Source organism: Oikopleura dioica, chromosome XSR (genome assembly GCF_907165135.1).
Source record: "Oikopleura dioica chromosome XSR, OKI2018_I68_1.0, whole genome shotgun sequence".
NCBI classification, from domain to species: Eukaryota; Metazoa; Chordata; class Appendicularia; order Copelata; family Oikopleuridae; genus Oikopleura; species Oikopleura dioica.
The window spans coordinates 2,071,952-2,087,887 of NC_137294.1; the positions used below are offsets into that span (position 1 = coordinate 2,071,952).

The following is a 15,936-nucleotide window of genomic DNA, read 5'->3' on the forward strand; positions in this document are numbered from 1 at the left end:
TCGAGTAATCTGAATATCAGTGGAAAGCGTCGCAGGATCATACAGAATCGTCGCGCAAAGCAGTCGTAGTAAAGTATTTAATTGAAGAAATCGAAAACAGTTTTCTAGCGAGATAGGCAAAACGTTGTATCAAAGAATGAAGTAATGAAAACTTAAGTGTAACATGTCTAAATGCAAAAGAACGGTCAGATTATTGGTGCCAGTCCTTAATTTTTGGCAGAATCAAAACGAGACAAGAGTGGGCTTTATAAGGTCAACTTTACGCTTCACGCTTGTATAGTTTCTTGAGAATCGTCCTGAATATGACTGGATCAAGAGGACCACTGTAGTTTTTGATCGAGTCGGTTATCCGTCCGAAACTAATAACAAAATTAAGGTACTTTTCGAATTCTTTAATAACCTTGCGATTTTACGATTATTTTTAGTCTCACCTTTCTTCCTCATAATTTCTGAAGCGTTTTTCCAGATTGAGATCTGAGTACAATTCTTTAATTCTTTGCTCGCATTCTTCATTTTTTCGCCCATAGTTATCTTTGATAAGTTGTCTTTGCTGTTGCGACGCATATTTCAATGCTTCGACTACAAGCCAGCTGCACTTGTTATCCTAAGAAGCTCGTTAAAACGGCACTCGAGTTATTAGAGGCGTTATTTAGGGTTGGTTTGGGTGACCGTCATTTGATGGCCGCCATCGAAAGTACTTTCGACCTACTTGAATGTCAGTTCCGATTTTGCCCGTGACTTCGGGATTACCGAAGCAGTCGATGAAGTCGTCTTGTGCTTGGAAGTAGTGTCCCATTTGAAGTGTGATTTTCTTGAGCTGAGGGCAGTTAGAGTCCTGCCGCGCCGCTACAAGACCGCTCGCAATTGGAAGATAGAATGAGTAGACTGAGGTTTTGTATTTGACAATGGCACTGTAGGTTTCTTCGGTGAAGCGAGAAAGATCCACGTCGGAGCACTCGGAATTCTGCATGTCTAACGTCTGACCCATTTCAGTAATGATTGTTGCCCATTCAAAAAGCTCCACTAGCTTTTCTACAGGAACATAGCTCGGCAAGGAACGCAAAAGAAGATAGACACACATCTCTATAACAGGAGAGTTTTAACACCAAAGAGCACATTTCATAGAATCTAACCGATAGAGAGAGCGTCGTTAATTGCCATCAACCCTACGTTAGGGTTTTTGTACCAACAAGGCCTTCCTCTTCGAGTGACAGATGAATCCATCACATCATCGACGACGAGAAAGCATGTCTATTAAACTATTGAAGATGGACAATACTAGCTTCTATTTCTACCTGTAAGCATTCCATTGCCCAACCGAGGACAAGCGCATCTTCTTCAGACACTCTCGAATCGTCTGCCGTCAAAAGAAACACCTGGGAAGCAATCATACCACGAGACATTTTTCCACCGCTAAGATTGTATTCTAGTGACTTTTCCAGTTGCCTCGTTGCCGGATGGCAGTCCAAATCGACAATGCCCGCGCTGTTGTTGTGTTTGTAGAGTCCGTTAATGGCGATTTTGATTGCATTGTCGGAAAACTTGGCAAAGCGCTTGAGATGAATCGCACGAGCCATTCTAGATCGGATAATGTTGAATAAAAGTTGTGGTGGTTAAGTTGAAACTATATGACAGATTTGTGAAGTGAAGGCAGTATCGAGGTTGCAAACAATATTCAAGGAAGAAGGCGTCGAAGGGCTTACAGAAGTGATTGTCTAAAAATATCTACAAATGTTATTTTTGGGTGAAAATATTTAATTAGTTGGTAAATATTTCTTCGGGGTCAAAAAAGATTCGTACCTTCAAATATCTTTATTTGTTGTGGCGATAAGTAGCGGACATGTTTTATTTTGATGCTCCATTTGGACAAAATTTCACGGTTGAGCCCGTGGCGAATGAGGAGCTTGAGTGTTTGAACACCGTCCCACGACTGCGAAACGACATTGCGCGGTCGAAAAAGAGCATCAAGCACCGTGTTTCCTTTTTTAGTAGAAAGGTTGGGGTCGGCGTGAGCCTCCAGCAGGATCTTGGCGATGGGCGCGCACACCATCCGATGATAGCACTACTGATCACTTCATACAAGAGAATTAGAAGAGAGTTCGATTACCAGAAGCATCAGCGGTGTGACGCCAGATTCGTCGCGCTCGTTGGGATCTGCTCGAGTTGGGCAGCGAGCTGGAAGATTCTTTACAGAAAGCAACTGCTTCAAAGGTGCCATTCCGTTTGAGATAAGTGACGGGCGACGAACTGAAAAAGACGATATTTTTAGACAATTTTCTCTTATGAAATGAGTTGGTTACTAAATTGATATTCGACTCGCGGTAGCGAAGAATACAGACGTCTTATATTGATAAAGATGAATTTATCGATCTAGCTGAAAAATAAACAACTCCATACCTTTTTGAGCAGGAGCAACAGTGATGTTCGGTGCTGATACTCGTCGTGGTCTAGCGTCAGCTTCAGATGGTTTGATCTTGTATGACTCTCGACGTTGGTCGAGCTGTTTTCAGTTTTGGACGATTCCGGTCAAAGATTTATAGAACTGAATAAACATCTAATTGGCTTAATAAAAATCGGGCAGACGGGCATGAAACTGTTCCTTTGCTTTCGCCTTGTCGAAGTTTTGAATCATTAGACATGTCTCGCCAAGGCATCGACACTCGGACGTCTGTCCCAGCCCGAACTCGTAGTAAGACTGGTCGGGCCGGTAAAGAACGAATTCAACCAGCTCAGCGCCGAATTTGACATTGGAGCAACGAATTATTCGCGACAAGAGCGACTCTGTCGAATACGGAATCTTTTGAAAACACTTGAGGTTCATTACTTGGCGCTATAAAATCAATGAGGTAGGAGAAGTTCCATAGAATACGCGCTTACCTCAAACGTAGGTCCTATCCGTAATCTACAAATAAAATCCCACGGCTTTAGTAGCAATAAGTGTATCGAGTCTGAACAGAGATGGATTTGCTTGGATGCTTTGTAGCCATACTGGTGCGGGTCGCCTGCGACAGCAGCTTCTGAAGGTGATCATGAAAATTTGAGAAAAAGAACATGCGTGAGAACGGTGAAGCTATAAGCAAATGACACTAATACCTGCCTTCGCTAGATGATTCTTCAATCAGATCATAGATTACTTGGCTGGCAAATCGGAAAAGAACGGAGTCCTTTTTGAGCGCCTGGCTCAACAGGATCCTGTCTTTCCGCTGTTCCCAAAAATGCTAGCACTAGGTTCGCTTATTTTTCTATTTCGGCAATAACTAGTGAGGCGTATAACTTTATTATACTTGAGTAGAACTTGCTACGTGATCCAAGAGGGATAAACAGCCGATTATAAAATTAACTTAACGTTTGTTAGTCGATTTACGTGATGATAATGAAATTGTTAGTGTTTCTATCTTCGAGATAGTTTAGCTAAATGAGTACCATCTTGAGAACCTAGAAGACCTTAAGACCAGTTAAACTGTTGCAAGCGCCAGACCTATCCCAGAATCGCAAGGACTCGTGTCCTATTACATCAACCATCCTTAATACTCCATGTTTTTTTATCGGAAAAGAAGATAGAAAATTGCAACATTGGTAGAATTTATTGGTGAATATCGGTCGTGGTTGTCATTTGTTGTGAAGACGGATAAGACAACGGGAAGAAACTATAACTACGCAAGAAGAAATACAGGGCAAAAAGTGAAGATAAAAATGGTTCGGTTCTGGACATCGGTAAGGTAGTTTTTTACTTCAATACGCAAAGGCAAATTAGTTTGTTTTTATTGAAAAGGAGAAAATTTAATTTTGCGTTTGAAAAACAGGCTTTAGGAGACAACATTTGGAGACGGGTTCTTTCGGTTAGTTATTCATCAAGTATTGAACTATCTGAGTTGCCAAAAATGAAAATTCAAAGCGAATGCTTTTAGAAGAAAATATTAAATTCGTGAACAAAGAAAAAATTGAAAACGTTGAACATGTTTTTTTTCAATAAAAGAAGGAATCTCAATATTGTGAGGTACATAATTTAATTTCATTTTCCGTTAATTAATATTACAAACAGTGATAAAAAAGCAAAGTAAAAAGGAACAGTGAAAAAGAAGTGATAGTTTGGTGAAGGTGAAGTGAAGGGGCGTCGAATTTGGTGGAGAATCAGTAGAGAGCAATTAGCCAGTGTACATTTTGACCTGCTCGTCTACCTTTACGTCGCCCTCGCCGAGCATGCCGTGTTGCTCGAGCATCTTATTGATCGCCTCGAGTTGCTGCTTTTTGACTTGAATAATCATTAAAATACGATTCGAAGTGACGTTTTCTTACTTTCTTTTTCGGAGTCTTTTTCCTCAGCAGCAGTCGACAGGTCGACCAACGGAGCCTAAATTTTTTCTAACATTCGTGCTTTATTTGATGACTACTTACGTGTTCTCCAGCGCTTGAAAGAATTGTGTCATCAGCGAGATTTCCTTGCTGGAACTGATAATAATGTTGAAAATATTGATAAATAATAATAAGAGTACCTCTTCGCCAGTTGTTTCAGTACAGTCGAGGTCTGGGAGAGCGATCTCTTCGATTCCGGATAGAGACTCGTCAGCCTTATCTTTGGTAGGCTCACTCATCAATTCAAGAGTGTCATCTTTCGCTGAAGACACGGCTGGTTCGGATGGAGTCTTTTCCATCAGTTCGAGCGTATCTTCTTTCGCGACAGAGTCGTTGATAGCCGACTCATCGGCGATAGATGTTATCTCTTGAATACCAGTCAAAGAGAATTCGTCCTGCGACTCATCAGCCACATTTTTTTCAGTTGCGTTGACATCGATTGGCACAATTGGCTTCTCTTCGATGTCGACTTCAACTGGCGCAGCCTTCAAAAATAATTAAAAAAATATTTCAAAATAAAAAGATTAACCTGGCTGAGCTTGGTTTCGTCCTTAGGAAGAATATTCATGTCTCCCATGAGCTCGTCGATGGCAGCATCTACCTTCGCGATGTCAATCGCTTTGACGACGTCTTCTTCCGTATCGACTGCTTCTGCGCCAGAAACGCGTTCTTCCACAGCCTTTTTGCTCGAAGCATCAGCTTCTTCGCGATCGATTGCTTCTTGTTGGACGCTCACTGGTGGGACGGACTCGGCCACTTGCTTCGACATCTCGACATCCTGATCTGACACAAGGATGGGAGATGACGACTTGACCTCCTCGAGAGGGTCTTCGTCGTCTGATGGCTCCGTTCGAATCGATGGCGAGTTAGAACGCTCCTCGATCTTCGTCTCCTCAGTCTGTTCAGTTGCTTCAGAAACGACTGCCTGAGGAATGACCGGCTCAGACTCAGCCACTGGCTCAGCTTCAACGATATCTTCTTTTGGAGCTTCAAGGTCTTCGTCAGCGTCGTGGATGCTGTCGAAGTTCACGAGCATTGAGACTTTACTATCCTCGCTCTCTGGACTCTAAACCATTAATAGACTAAAAGTTCTCTTGTAACAAGTTATTACCTCTACAGCGCACTCTTCTTCCTCAGACTGTGGCTCAGTCTCTTTCTCTGGCTCAGGCTTGCTCTCGAGGGTTGTGTCGACGAAGGACATGAATTGAGTCTCTTCCATGGCAGCTTTTGGCTCCTCATTTATCGTTGCCTCGCCTTCTTCGACAACGCGCTCTTGCTCCTCTTCAGCCGGCATGTCGTTGGCCTCAGAGTTGGAGATGCGCTCGAACTCAGAAGAACCGGTCGAGTTGGACTCTTCCTTGTCTTCATTGATTGTCTCAGAGAGCTTGAATGCTGGCTCTGGGATAATCACGGGCGAAGGCGTTTCTTTCGGCTCCTCGTCTTTCTCCTTCTAAATATTCGAAATAACTTTATATCACAAAATATATAGTTTACCTCTTCCACATTTTCTTCCTTCCGAGTCTCTTGGACTCTTACTGGCTCTGGAATCGTGTCAGGTCCGAAAAATCGGTACCCGAGGCACGCGATGATGATCGTGAAGACCAAACCCAATGTGGTCCATGGGGTGGCCTCCTCCTCATCGTAAGTTGTCATTCTGAACGCGTCTCTAGGATTTTCTGTAGAAAATAATTTTTTCACGCTGCCTCTTAAAAGAAGACTAGGTGAATGATGAAATAACGACAAAAATCGCAGAGGGAATGGCGCCATTCAGACGAAAAATGCATTTTTAGATTTTAATCAGATTTAACCGACGAAAACATCAAGTTCACGGGGGTGCTGTTGCCACGTCAGCTTCTGATAGACACTAAATATGGGTTTAACATCAGAGAACAGCATTCTCGTCTTACTTATCGCGCTGTTTGATATAATTCGTCGAAGATGACTTGCATTCCGCGTATGATTCAAAGTCGGGCATGATTTGTCGAAACTTCCTAAATAGATATTTCGGCGCGAGAATGGAATGGCTCTTCTCCAGACGAAAGTTTTTCTTGATTGCGCCGTGTTTATATCCTAATTTGCCGGTCAACTGCTCCGCCTTAGCCATGCACAAGTTCCAGGCCAAGCAAGAACTAGCCGAAACAACTTTGGATCCGTCATTGTTGTTAACTGCTCGAGGAGATTTTTCAAAGATGGGTTTTTCAACGACAGATGTTTCGACTTGATTGAGTCTCTTTAGAGGGAATGAGACAGGCTCGATATGTGACGTAATTGACAGAAGATGGTCCCTTTCCGAAAATGCACGAGTCAGGGACTTTTGATCATCGACACAAGGTCCAAAGATCATCTTAAGCGGAATCAACGGCGCGTGAAACAAATGACTCAGCATCGCTCCTTGCCACCCACAAGAGTTCCATTTGGTTATCTTATCTATAATTGTACTTAAATTGATAGATACTTTTAAGTTTAGCCAAACCTGAGCAACTCATAGAAACAGTGGCAGGGCCGCGGCCGCCCTTTGTTCTGCTGACCCCAAGTTGGTGAAAGTTGGCACCTTCACCTTTCGGATCTGCCCCTGATTGCACTGGTCTTGCACCCGTCCTGAAGATGTCTCCTTCTCCCAACAAAACGCGTTCTGATCGAAAGTCATCTAAGATTCCTGTGCGGGCTCGTTTTGCAGGGACAGGATCATCCTGATCCGACTCCATCTCGACAATAGAAGCATCGCCACATGGCAGGGCGGAAGAATAGAAATAAAACTTCCACCTGAGTCGCCATTTTCCATCTTCGATTTCTTCAACATACGAGTTGTCTTTCTTTTGGATGCTTTCCAGAAGAAAATGAATAAAGGCTCGTCTCGCCAGTACTTCGGCATGACTATCTGCTATGATCGTCCCTAAACTTTTTCAAATTTAAGAGACTCAAAGATGTTGAATATGAACAATATGATTACTAGATATAGCAAGTTTGAATAAATAAATGTACCTGGGGTAGCTTGATTGACTCTTGAAAGCCCAACACACTGAGTTCCAGCTCCGATAGCTACTGTTTCCAGCTCACTATTTTCTTTTATTAGTACTATTCCCGCTAGAACAGTCCACTCGCTTTTTTCCTTCGTCGAGGCAGCATTCTTTGCATACTTTATGTATGTTTCTTGAACAATTCTAGCTATGGCTTCGTCTGTTATTTGGTCCATTCTAAAGACGAGTTGCTAAAGTTGCTTTTTGCTGATGAAAAGTTCTTCTTCGAGACGGGCTATTTCTCCGTCGATATCTGCTACTCTTGTCTTGATAGATTCCATGTTTTCGGGAGATATTTTCCACTGAGGGCCCAGTTCTTGCGCAGCAGGGGAAAATATTATTGGCGACCTATAAAACAACAATCGAAGAAAATATAAATACAATCATATCAACGATTCAAAATTAATTATCCATTATTTCGGTAATAGAATTAGACACATAACCAAGATAAGGAATTCACCTCATGATGGAATTAATTAATATTGAAAACGAGCGGTAATTAAAAAGAAAAACTGACCTTCGTTCCATAAGAATGTAGCCGCTACGAGCACAACCGAAATTCGTGATGTCCGGACACAAATCGTCGCGTAACTTCTTCCAATTCAGCTCAAGCTCACTGGCACTAGGGCGGTTTATCTCTTCTTTGATTTTGGTCTTTGTTATCGCTAGCTCAAGTGAGAGTGTTTCGGCGATCTTGAGCGCGTCTTGAAGATCAAGGGTGGCGGGTACTTGCTGCGTAGTGCAGAACTGTTTGAACGATTCGATGTGCTTGGCCATTTTGACACACTGAGAGTGTGTCGTATCTGAAGAGATAGGGTTCAATCATCATTTTGTAGATTTAGCTTATTCTAGTGCCAAATCACTAAAGTTGGCAGCAGCGTGGCGGGAAATAAATATAATTAAACGAGAATTTGATTACTCAAATATTGAATATTGAGCTTGCCTATAATAATTGAACTAAAAGGAAAAACTTCAAACTTTGAGGTCTACAGTATCTCCCAGACGATCTGCATACCGCTTGAGAACTGGATTCACCTCTGCTTCGATAAACTCTTCGACTTGTTCTGGCGCTCTGCCGATAAACGTTGCCGGGTCTGAAATAATTAACATCTCTCGTTGTTGCTTCTTATCAATCTCTCACCGAGTAATGAGTCAAGCTGCTGGTGAATGGACGCAAAAAGTCGCATTGACGAATCCTGTGGATCAAATCATTCTCGGCGCCCTCGTTCTTGACGCGCGCGCCTGCCTAGGGAATATTTTTGAATACACATGGGAGCACATACGGAGCTACTAACCTCTTGGGACAAAACTCGGAATTTTTCGTGGGCTTCTTGGCGACTGCCACCTGCTTTTACGACAGCCATCAGGATATTTTCCGCTGCCATAAAGGGCAACTCTTCTTTTACGTGTTTTTCGATTACTTTCGGGTAGACAACTATCATCAATATCGATTTAATAATCTTAACGATCGGTTTACCTAATCCTTCGGTGATATTTTGAAGCAAAATTGCAATCGCGTCCGCCGTGAGAAATGCTTCAGGAAGATAAAGTCTCCGCGCGGCCGAATCATCGAGAGTGCGCTCCATCCACTGCACGGAGATTGTTTGTAGCGCAGCATTCGGCAAAGTGAGCAAGTGGCGAGCCAGACCGCAGCATCTCTCGGATCGCATTGGGTTCCGCTTGTAAGGCATCGCTTTTTTGAAGAGTCGTTATTTTCGGCTTCAGACGAGAGCTTTTTACCTGATGATCCGATTTGCTTCTTCTCGAAGGGTTCTTCCAGTTCCTTCATCGATGCCAAGAGACGAATGTCTGATGCCATCTTATGAGCACTAGCGGCGAATTCCGCCAACGCGTTGATAACATGCGCGTCCTGTTTTCGCGGATAAGTCTGCCCAGTGATCAAATAATGGGATTTGAAGCCGGCCAATTCTGTGAGCCGCGCGTCCAGCTGCCGAACCTTCTCATGATCGCCAGCAAAGAGTTCCAAGAAGCTTCCTTGTGTTCCAGTTGTGCCTTTAACTCCGCGGAAACGGAGCGAGTCGCGAACACGTTTTAGGTTTGACAGATCACTGATCATGTCTTGAAGCCAAAGACACGCGCGCTTCCCGACAGTTGTCATTTGAGCAGGCTAATGATAAGAATAGGTCTTGAATTGTAAGGAAAAACGAACCTGGAGATGAGTGAAGCCAAGAGTAGGAAGATGTCTGTACTCGTTAGCGAACTTCGACAGTCTGTCAATGCAAGTGGCAATCTTTGGAATGAGAATGTCGAGAGCATCGCGCATGATGATGCAGTCTGCGTTGTCGCCGACGAAACAGCTTGTCGCCCCAAGATGAATGATCGGAGCTGCAAGCGGCGCGGCGACACTGAGCTGGGTTCACACAATCGAAGCACATTCAAATCGGTGCTATGCGAAGAAAGTTGGCGAAAGTTTGATTTTGAAAACCCCGCCCCAAAAGTGTGCACATGCGCCATCACATCGTGGCGGCGGAGTTTCTCCTCCTTTGCAGCCATTTCATAGTCGATCTTGTGGATATTGGCGCGCAGCTGTTCCACTTGCTCCAAACTAACGCTTTCTTTGGAGAGATTCACGAAATTCTATCTTTCTTCTTGCAGTAGTGTTTTTATCAAATTGAAAAAAGTCGTTTCCAAGTGAATTTCCATTTCCTATTCCAAGCTCGTGCTCGGCCTGAGCGAGCCAAGTCCAAAGCTGTCTCCAAGAAGAGAATTTCTTGTGGCTTCCGAAGTTCGCATTCATTTCGTTCGAAACATATCGAGTAGAAAGGGGAGAAACGTACTTATCATTATCCATCTTTTTCTATGCAAAAGACATTTTAAAAACCTTTTATTCGAACAAAACAGCTGCCAAGAAAGGAGTAGTGCAATCTGTTTGAAAGCAATTTGAGTACCAGTCAGTCATTAACATTAACAGTATAAATTTCATTTTTATTAAAAAATTACTTAAAAACTAGCTTTTATAAGTCTTATCACAATAAAAGCATAATTATCAATTTTTTCGCAGGAATATTCCTCTAAAAACAAGGTTTCTTCAGTCGATATAATTTGAGGTTGTTCCCACGGTGCGGGGAAAATCGCTGAAGCAATTTCAAACTGGCGCGCTCTCAGAGACAAACTGCTTCTGATTCGCCGATTCTTTAGAATACTAATTTACTGGATTGGAAACAGTACTCTGCCTCTAATTTTGCCGAACCGGCTAGCTGCTCATATTCTCACACAAATGCATAATTTTAAATGCATTTACTCAGATTCTGAACCTTTCTACACCAGAATTTCTACTACCGAACAACCGAAAAAGACAGGAGCAAGTGGAAATTTATTTTATTCATTTTATTCGTTCAAACAGTTCTAGAGCCAATTTTGGAACTTCCGGTCCCAGAAATTGTCTTGTGGGCATGAGCCAGACCTCGATATGGGTACCAAATGAAAGCTCTCGTCCTAAGCTTTCGAAAATTATGTCAGCAGTAAGCCTAAAAATAGGAGTAGAACGGTTATTGAAGTCGGAAGTCGGTAGAAATCGAGGGAAAGATTTACAAAGAAGAAGACACTCTCGGCCAGTTAAGCTTTTCTATTCTCGAGTACAGTATCTATTCATCTTATCTCACGTACAGAAGCCAGCAGGGGATAATGAGCAGTGCTTATTCGAGCTGCGAGCTGGAAATTGAGGACTAAGCAAAAAAAGCTTATCAAAGTCGGGTTCATCGGATTCGATGTAGCTGTCGGGGCGGACGTAGACGATGAAGTTGTACATTGACTAGAAGACGAGTGTCCGTCGCATTTGAGCGTGCTCCAACAAAAACACATAAATAGTGTCGTATGTTTCATAACTTATTTTTAAGTTATGAAGCAAAAACGCTTTTATTTTAGTTTCATTTTATCAAAGAATAGATGAGGATCTGCTTTTCTTTTTCCTATTTATATACGAGAAACTCATGGAGGGTTTGGCGCTTCTAGCGGTCCAGCTGCAAGATAGATTCCCTTATCTATCAACACGGGCTATTATCTGAGGATTTTATCGTAGCTTCCGGTTTTTTTATGTTGATTAAAATCTTCCACCAGTTTCACGTCTATTAGCTCGTCTTAGCTTTCTCTTCGATTGGATTTTGTATCCATTTGATTGTGGGTCGTTGTAGTTTTAAGTATATTCGACTTTATGTCCCAATTTTAAAAATTAAATTCCAAGTTTCTTAACAAAAATTATAGAATTATAGTGAGCCCCTATTTTTGGTAAAAAGACAAAATTTGACAGAAATTGACAGTCGGCAAATCGACCGCAAAATCCGCAAAGTGCGAAGTGCGATGAAAGTTAAAAAGTGCGGAATACGACTGCGAAAAGAATCGCACTTTTCAAAAATTCTGCGGAAAGTGCGGAGTGCGGGGCGATGAAAAAATATCAGGTTTGAGTGCGGTGCGGAGTGCGAAATTTCCGCAGTCGCACCTCGCACTGCGAAGGCACATTCCTGATTAGAAGTTCTAATCAGTTCTAATTTAGTTCTAATTTAGAACTGTTACCCGGCAGTACTCCTCCATCAAAGGAGCCTCTCTCCGGTAATTTTTCGTTCGGGTAGACGATCATTTCTTTACGTCACGATATTTCTTTACCGTGTTCCTAGGTTTGACACACCATTACGGGAATGAAATTCCCGGGGAATCCTCATGAAAGAAGAGTGATTAAACTCTTCGGGATTCGAACTAACTTGACATTTTTTGCCTATCAACCCACTAGCCACACCACCAGCTAGTGCCCGAGAAAAAGGATGAGAAACTGGTTTATATATTGAAGAATACATATCAGAGTATAAACACAGAATACGCATTTTTGATTATACAATCACTTTTATATTTAAACGAGCAAATGAGATCAAAAAGGGAAGCAAAATTTCGAAAATTTATGTTGACCGGATTAAATTTTCAAAATTTTATTTCAAAAGGAGCAGACACAAAAAACATTTTCAAGATGGTATCTAAAAAGCGGGAAGGGATGAGCTTGTCAAAGTGAAGTAGTTGCGGTGAATTATTCTTCTTCGTCGTCCCTGAACAGGGAGAAATCCCTGTTGATAACTTGGCGCAGGCGAGTTTTTATATGCTTGTGTAGGGCCTGAGATCATGTGTTAGAGTGTGAGAATAAAAGTTTTAGGTACCTTTATCTCTGAGTTTTTGCGAAGATACTCTTCGCTCTTCTTCGCCATCAGCGCCCACTCTGCCTCATAGTGGTAGGCAAAGTTGCGCAGCGACCATAAAACGATAATTGTCATCATTGTTTCGGAAGAATCGACGGCCTAGAATCGTCATAAGAAGATTTCATCATAATTTGCTCTTACCTCTTGCGCTTGAACACAAAGAGTGGCTTTGATTCCAGGATGAAGCTGCATGTCATAGACCTTGAGCAACTTCCAAACCGCTCCCTCGTCTTTCCAGGTTCCTGTGAGAGGACACGCTAGCTGTATCAAATGTTCGTGAATCTAAAAATCGATGGACTAAGTTTTTCGTTGATTTTGATTCAACGTACCTGATCCTTTGGAATAGTAGCTTCGTATTTTTCCCAGCCCATCTTTGTCTTTGACTTGTGCTTTGTCTTGTTGCGGCTTGAGCTGCGGGTGTTGTCGTCAGAGTCGGAATCGAGGCAAGTCCCTTCGACCTCCAAGAGCTCTTCCTCTGCATATTCGACGTCAACATTGGTAGAGAAAGATTTAAAGCACGAGAGTTGCACTTACCTCGTCCAGAATACGCAGCAATGTCGGATACTGCATTCGACATCATTGTTGGCATTCCTTGCGGTCTCGACTCGTCCGCGGTCCATGTAAATAGAGGTTTCACATTTTGCTGCGTTGAAAATCAAAGTACGCTTATTGCCATGTAAACAACGTTGAAACCCTTATCCAGAGTAGTTATGAAGAGTCTCCAACGCTGAGTTCGTCAGATGGAAGCTTGCCGATGGATCTGATCCTGCCTTTGGTGCGTTTCCTTTTTCGCAGATACCGATGAAGGCGGTATAAGCGTGTAGGATGTTGCCCTCTTTTGATAATTCAACAATGCGGTCCTTCACTTCAGCATGCTCGCCCTATGATTTTCATTTCGATGCCGTAAAGCTAGCTTAATTACCTGGAATCCAATTGACCTTCTCAGCACTTCGAGCTTCTGGATTTCTTGTTTGGCCCAGTATGACATCAACGAGGTGTTCTCATTAGCTAAGCATCAAAAGATGATAAAATGAAGGAGATTTTTATATGGAAAATCTTACATTGAACAGGATTAATTGGAAACTCGTGAATGTATTCCGCATCTTGATCACCAATTTTGAACGTCATTTCTACGCGAATATTTTGGCCTTCATATTTTTTCAGGAAACCCTCATTGATCTTCTTGATTCGGAAAAATAGCCTTGTCTCTTCATAGATATAGACCTCATCGCCCTTAATTCCTGGGCCGGATGGGATGCACTAGCACGAAAAGTTAGTAAATTCTTCTATATATTTATGGCATCTCTCTATGTCTGCTTCATACCTGAGGAGGGAGCGATGGAAAATTGACGTCAATCAATACCAAGACTGGCTCCGTCGTGTATCTCGCAAGCTGGAGAACTTTCTGAGTCATTCTGTCGTTTAGATTCACGTAGATCGACTGTCCTCTTGTGTTTTTAGCGACGCCGTCAACAAGACCTAAAGCCAGTTGAATGGATAGTCATCTGAAGTCAACTTACATGTTGAAGCGCCGGAGCCAATGCCAACTGTAAATATCCGATTCTTTTCTTTATTTCTAGCACAAAATTCGAGCACTTCCTCGGTGTTAGACACTGATCCATCGGTCAGCAGGATGATATCTCGAACCTCAACTTTCGGATCCAGGTAGCAATTGAAGATTTCTTATTTCAAAAATTAGAAAAGTTTTGGATAAAAAGGTTACCTTCAAGAGGCTTGAGAAGTTCTGTTCCTCCGAGATTGGCAACCATTTCGTCGATATGCATTTTTGCTTCAGTGATGTTCTGGGATGTGTAAGGCTGAGCTACATCCCAGAGCTTTGAAAAGCTAGGCAAATAAAATTATTTATATAAATCGAGATCGGGCATTACCGGGATCCGAATGATACGATATTGAACTTGCATTTGCGAGGCAATTGTTGGATAGCTTGCTAAAAATGGCTTGATCTGAGTTCTAAAATATCGATCTACCGTGAGACAGTGCTTTGCTTGCTTCATAAGACTGCCGCTCATACTTCCGGATCGATCGATCAGGAAGATGTATTCCTTCATTTTCTCTTCTTTCTTCAAAAATTCTGGGATGAAATTGTCGGGAATAAGCTTCTTTGGTTTTATATGAGTTACATAAATGGCCTCTTTCTTGTTGCACTCGAAAGCATCGGTCATATTTCCAATTGAAAAGTCTTTTCCAAGTGAGTTTTCGATGAAAATCTCAATATCAACTGGACAAACTTTAAGTTCCTCCGAATCTAAATCACTGTTATTCACCGAAATAGCGTTACTCGCTTACTAAGAGCCCATCGCTCCAACTTCAACTCTTCGTGGACATGCTTGGATATCTTTCGCTCGACTATTTTTCCAGTTGAATCCATGATCTTGCCAAAGACTCGCTTTGCTGGCGGCTCGCATGTAAGGTAAACTTTTGTTACAAAAGTTGAATCGTAAATGTTCTCATGGAGATTGTGCTGAGGCACTCGTTCCCCGACAACAAATCGTTTCTTGTGGCTCATTGGGAGGTGAAGCTTCATGAGTCGAGAGCGGCTGTCAGAGGATTGATGTCGATGCTTGCCGCCTTCTTCAACCTTGAGATCCATGAAATACTCGAAATTAACAGCCACAGATTGGTCCGGTCCAATTTGCCCAAGCTCGATAATGAAAGAGTCAGCAGCCGTGTTGTCCAGAGTGCCCATGACGGCGGCCTTATCTTCATCCTTAGATTGTTGGAAGATCTGAGACGCCTGTTCACGTTCAGTAATCTTCGCTTTGATTCGGTGCACAAGAGTGTTTTCCTTATTTACGGTTCAAAACGGTTCTCTTCTATATTTACATTCTTTATTATAGTTTAGAAACGCTCCTTGGAATAAAGCTCAGCTTCGAACTTGCATACTGATGCTCCATTATGAATCGGGTAGATAAACTTTGATTCTTGTCGAGTATCTTCGGAGTAGTTTCGAGCTTGCGGTGTGGGAATAAAGCGCACTTTGTTCTTCACAGTGCAGATTCGGTTGACAATGTTGATGTTGACAACATATTCAGCCACCTTATTTCTGTGTTTAGCAATTTTGTACAAAACTTTTCATCTCACCTTCATGTTCTCGATTCGAGGAAGGAAGCAGTAGTTGTCGAACTTCGTTTATGCTCATTTTTGTGTGTATCGAATTTGAAATCAAGAAAGATTTTTTTGAGAATAACAATGAGAAAATCTCAACCAATTATAATTATTTTCTATAATCGAACAGAGAGTCTGTGGAAGATCTTTGGGAGCATTTTCCTGTTCATGAATATAGCCAATTTTGGCTTCTTCTTGAGAGTCGACAGACTCCCTCCATCCGCTTTGCGAGTACGGCATCT

The 15,936-nt window shown here is 42.3% G+C and overlaps 7 protein-coding genes and 1 long non-coding RNA gene across 9 annotated transcripts in view; all 8 read right to left on the bottom strand.

The window, feature by feature from the left end:
• Nucleotides 1-42: 42 nt before the first annotated feature.
• Nucleotides 43-1,574, bottom strand: LOC145706881 (farnesyl pyrophosphate synthase-like). Its single transcript, XM_081784340.1, has 5 exons — nt 1,296-1,574; nt 1,134-1,251; nt 710-1,083; nt 432-604; nt 43-359 (listed from the first exon to the last, which is right to left on the bottom strand). Exons 1-5 carry the CDS (start codon nt 1,401-1,403, stop codon nt 260-262), a joined length of 873 nt encoding a protein of 290 aa, XP_081640466.1. The 5' UTR covers nt 1,404-1,574; the 3' UTR covers nt 43-259.
• A 44-nt stretch (nt 1,575-1,618) lies between these two features.
• The window catches only part of LOC145706879 (uncharacterized), a 30,455-nt gene continuing 16,137 nt past the window's right edge, over nt 1,619-15,936 (bottom strand). Inside the window, exons 2-9 of one of the 2 annotated variants that reach the window (XM_081784336.1) lie at nt 3,445-3,530; nt 3,098-3,218; nt 2,878-3,017; nt 2,600-2,830; nt 2,398-2,500; nt 2,108-2,247; nt 1,801-2,062; nt 1,619-1,725 (exon numbers count right to left, since the gene is read on the bottom strand). In XM_081784336.1, the coding sequence (XP_081640462.1) occupies nt 1,700-1,725; nt 1,801-2,062; nt 2,108-2,247; nt 2,398-2,500; nt 2,600-2,830; nt 2,878-3,017; nt 3,098-3,218; nt 3,445-3,522 (1,101 nt within the window). In that variant the 5' untranslated portion in view covers nt 3,523-3,530 and the 3' untranslated portion in view covers nt 1,619-1,699. Of the gene's footprint in view, nt 1,726-1,800; nt 2,066-2,107; nt 2,248-2,397; nt 2,501-2,599; nt 2,831-2,877; nt 3,018-3,097; nt 3,219-3,444; nt 3,531-15,936 lie in introns of those variants that run through there. The other variant, XM_081784337.1, reaches the window with a different exon arrangement.
• Nucleotides 3,991-6,079, bottom strand: LOC145707391 (uncharacterized). The gene is made up of 7 exons (XM_081784911.1): nt 5,848-6,079; nt 5,465-5,803; nt 4,883-5,419; nt 4,494-4,838; nt 4,396-4,449; nt 4,297-4,351; nt 3,991-4,252 (listed from the first exon to the last, which is right to left on the bottom strand). Exons 1-7 carry the CDS (start codon nt 6,004-6,006, stop codon nt 4,146-4,148), a joined length of 1,596 nt encoding a protein of 531 aa, XP_081641037.1. The 5' UTR covers nt 6,007-6,079; the 3' UTR covers nt 3,991-4,145.
• Nucleotides 6,075-8,170, bottom strand: LOC145707392 (tRNA-specific adenosine deaminase 1-like). The gene is made up of 5 exons (XM_081784912.1): nt 7,888-8,170; nt 7,336-7,718; nt 6,827-7,246; nt 6,261-6,780; nt 6,075-6,217 (listed from the first exon to the last, which is right to left on the bottom strand). The coding sequence occupies exons 2-5, from the start codon at nt 7,544-7,546 to the stop codon at nt 6,157-6,159; spliced, it is 1,212 nt and encodes a 403-aa protein (XP_081641038.1). The 5' UTR covers nt 7,547-7,718; nt 7,888-8,170; the 3' UTR covers nt 6,075-6,156.
• LOC145707461 (adenylosuccinate lyase-like) lies at nt 8,208-10,184 on the bottom strand. Its single transcript, XM_081784991.1, is given in 9 exon segments — nt 8,208-8,464; nt 8,512-8,550; nt 8,553-8,616; nt 8,666-8,805; nt 8,848-9,063; nt 9,111-9,498; nt 9,541-9,736; nt 9,817-9,945; nt 10,040-10,184. Coding segments are annotated over 9 exon segments (1,437 nt in total). The 5' UTR covers nt 10,183-10,184; the 3' UTR covers nt 8,208-8,342.
• Nucleotides 12,243-13,056, bottom strand: LOC145708116 (uncharacterized). The gene is made up of 4 exons (XM_081785739.1): nt 12,898-13,056; nt 12,710-12,850; nt 12,530-12,667; nt 12,243-12,486 (listed from the first exon to the last, which is right to left on the bottom strand). The coding sequence occupies exons 1-4, from the start codon at nt 12,937-12,939 to the stop codon at nt 12,403-12,405; spliced, it is 405 nt and encodes a 134-aa protein (XP_081641865.1). The 5' UTR covers nt 12,940-13,056; the 3' UTR covers nt 12,243-12,402.
• Nucleotides 13,264-15,371, bottom strand: LOC145708738 (von Willebrand factor A domain-containing protein DDB_G0285981-like). Its single transcript, XM_081786436.1, has 9 exons — nt 14,876-15,371; nt 14,557-14,834; nt 14,458-14,516; nt 14,292-14,413; nt 14,089-14,250; nt 13,893-14,047; nt 13,630-13,828; nt 13,491-13,576; nt 13,264-13,449 (listed from the first exon to the last, which is right to left on the bottom strand). The coding sequence occupies exons 1-9, from the start codon at nt 15,273-15,275 to the stop codon at nt 13,264-13,266; spliced, it is 1,647 nt and encodes a 548-aa protein (XP_081642562.1). The 5' UTR covers nt 15,276-15,371.
• LOC145708739 (uncharacterized) lies at nt 15,428-15,708 on the bottom strand. Its single transcript, XR_014134859.1, has 2 exons — nt 15,671-15,708; nt 15,428-15,625 (listed from the first exon to the last, which is right to left on the bottom strand). It is a non-coding gene; the product is annotated as an uncharacterized LOC145708739 (long non-coding RNA).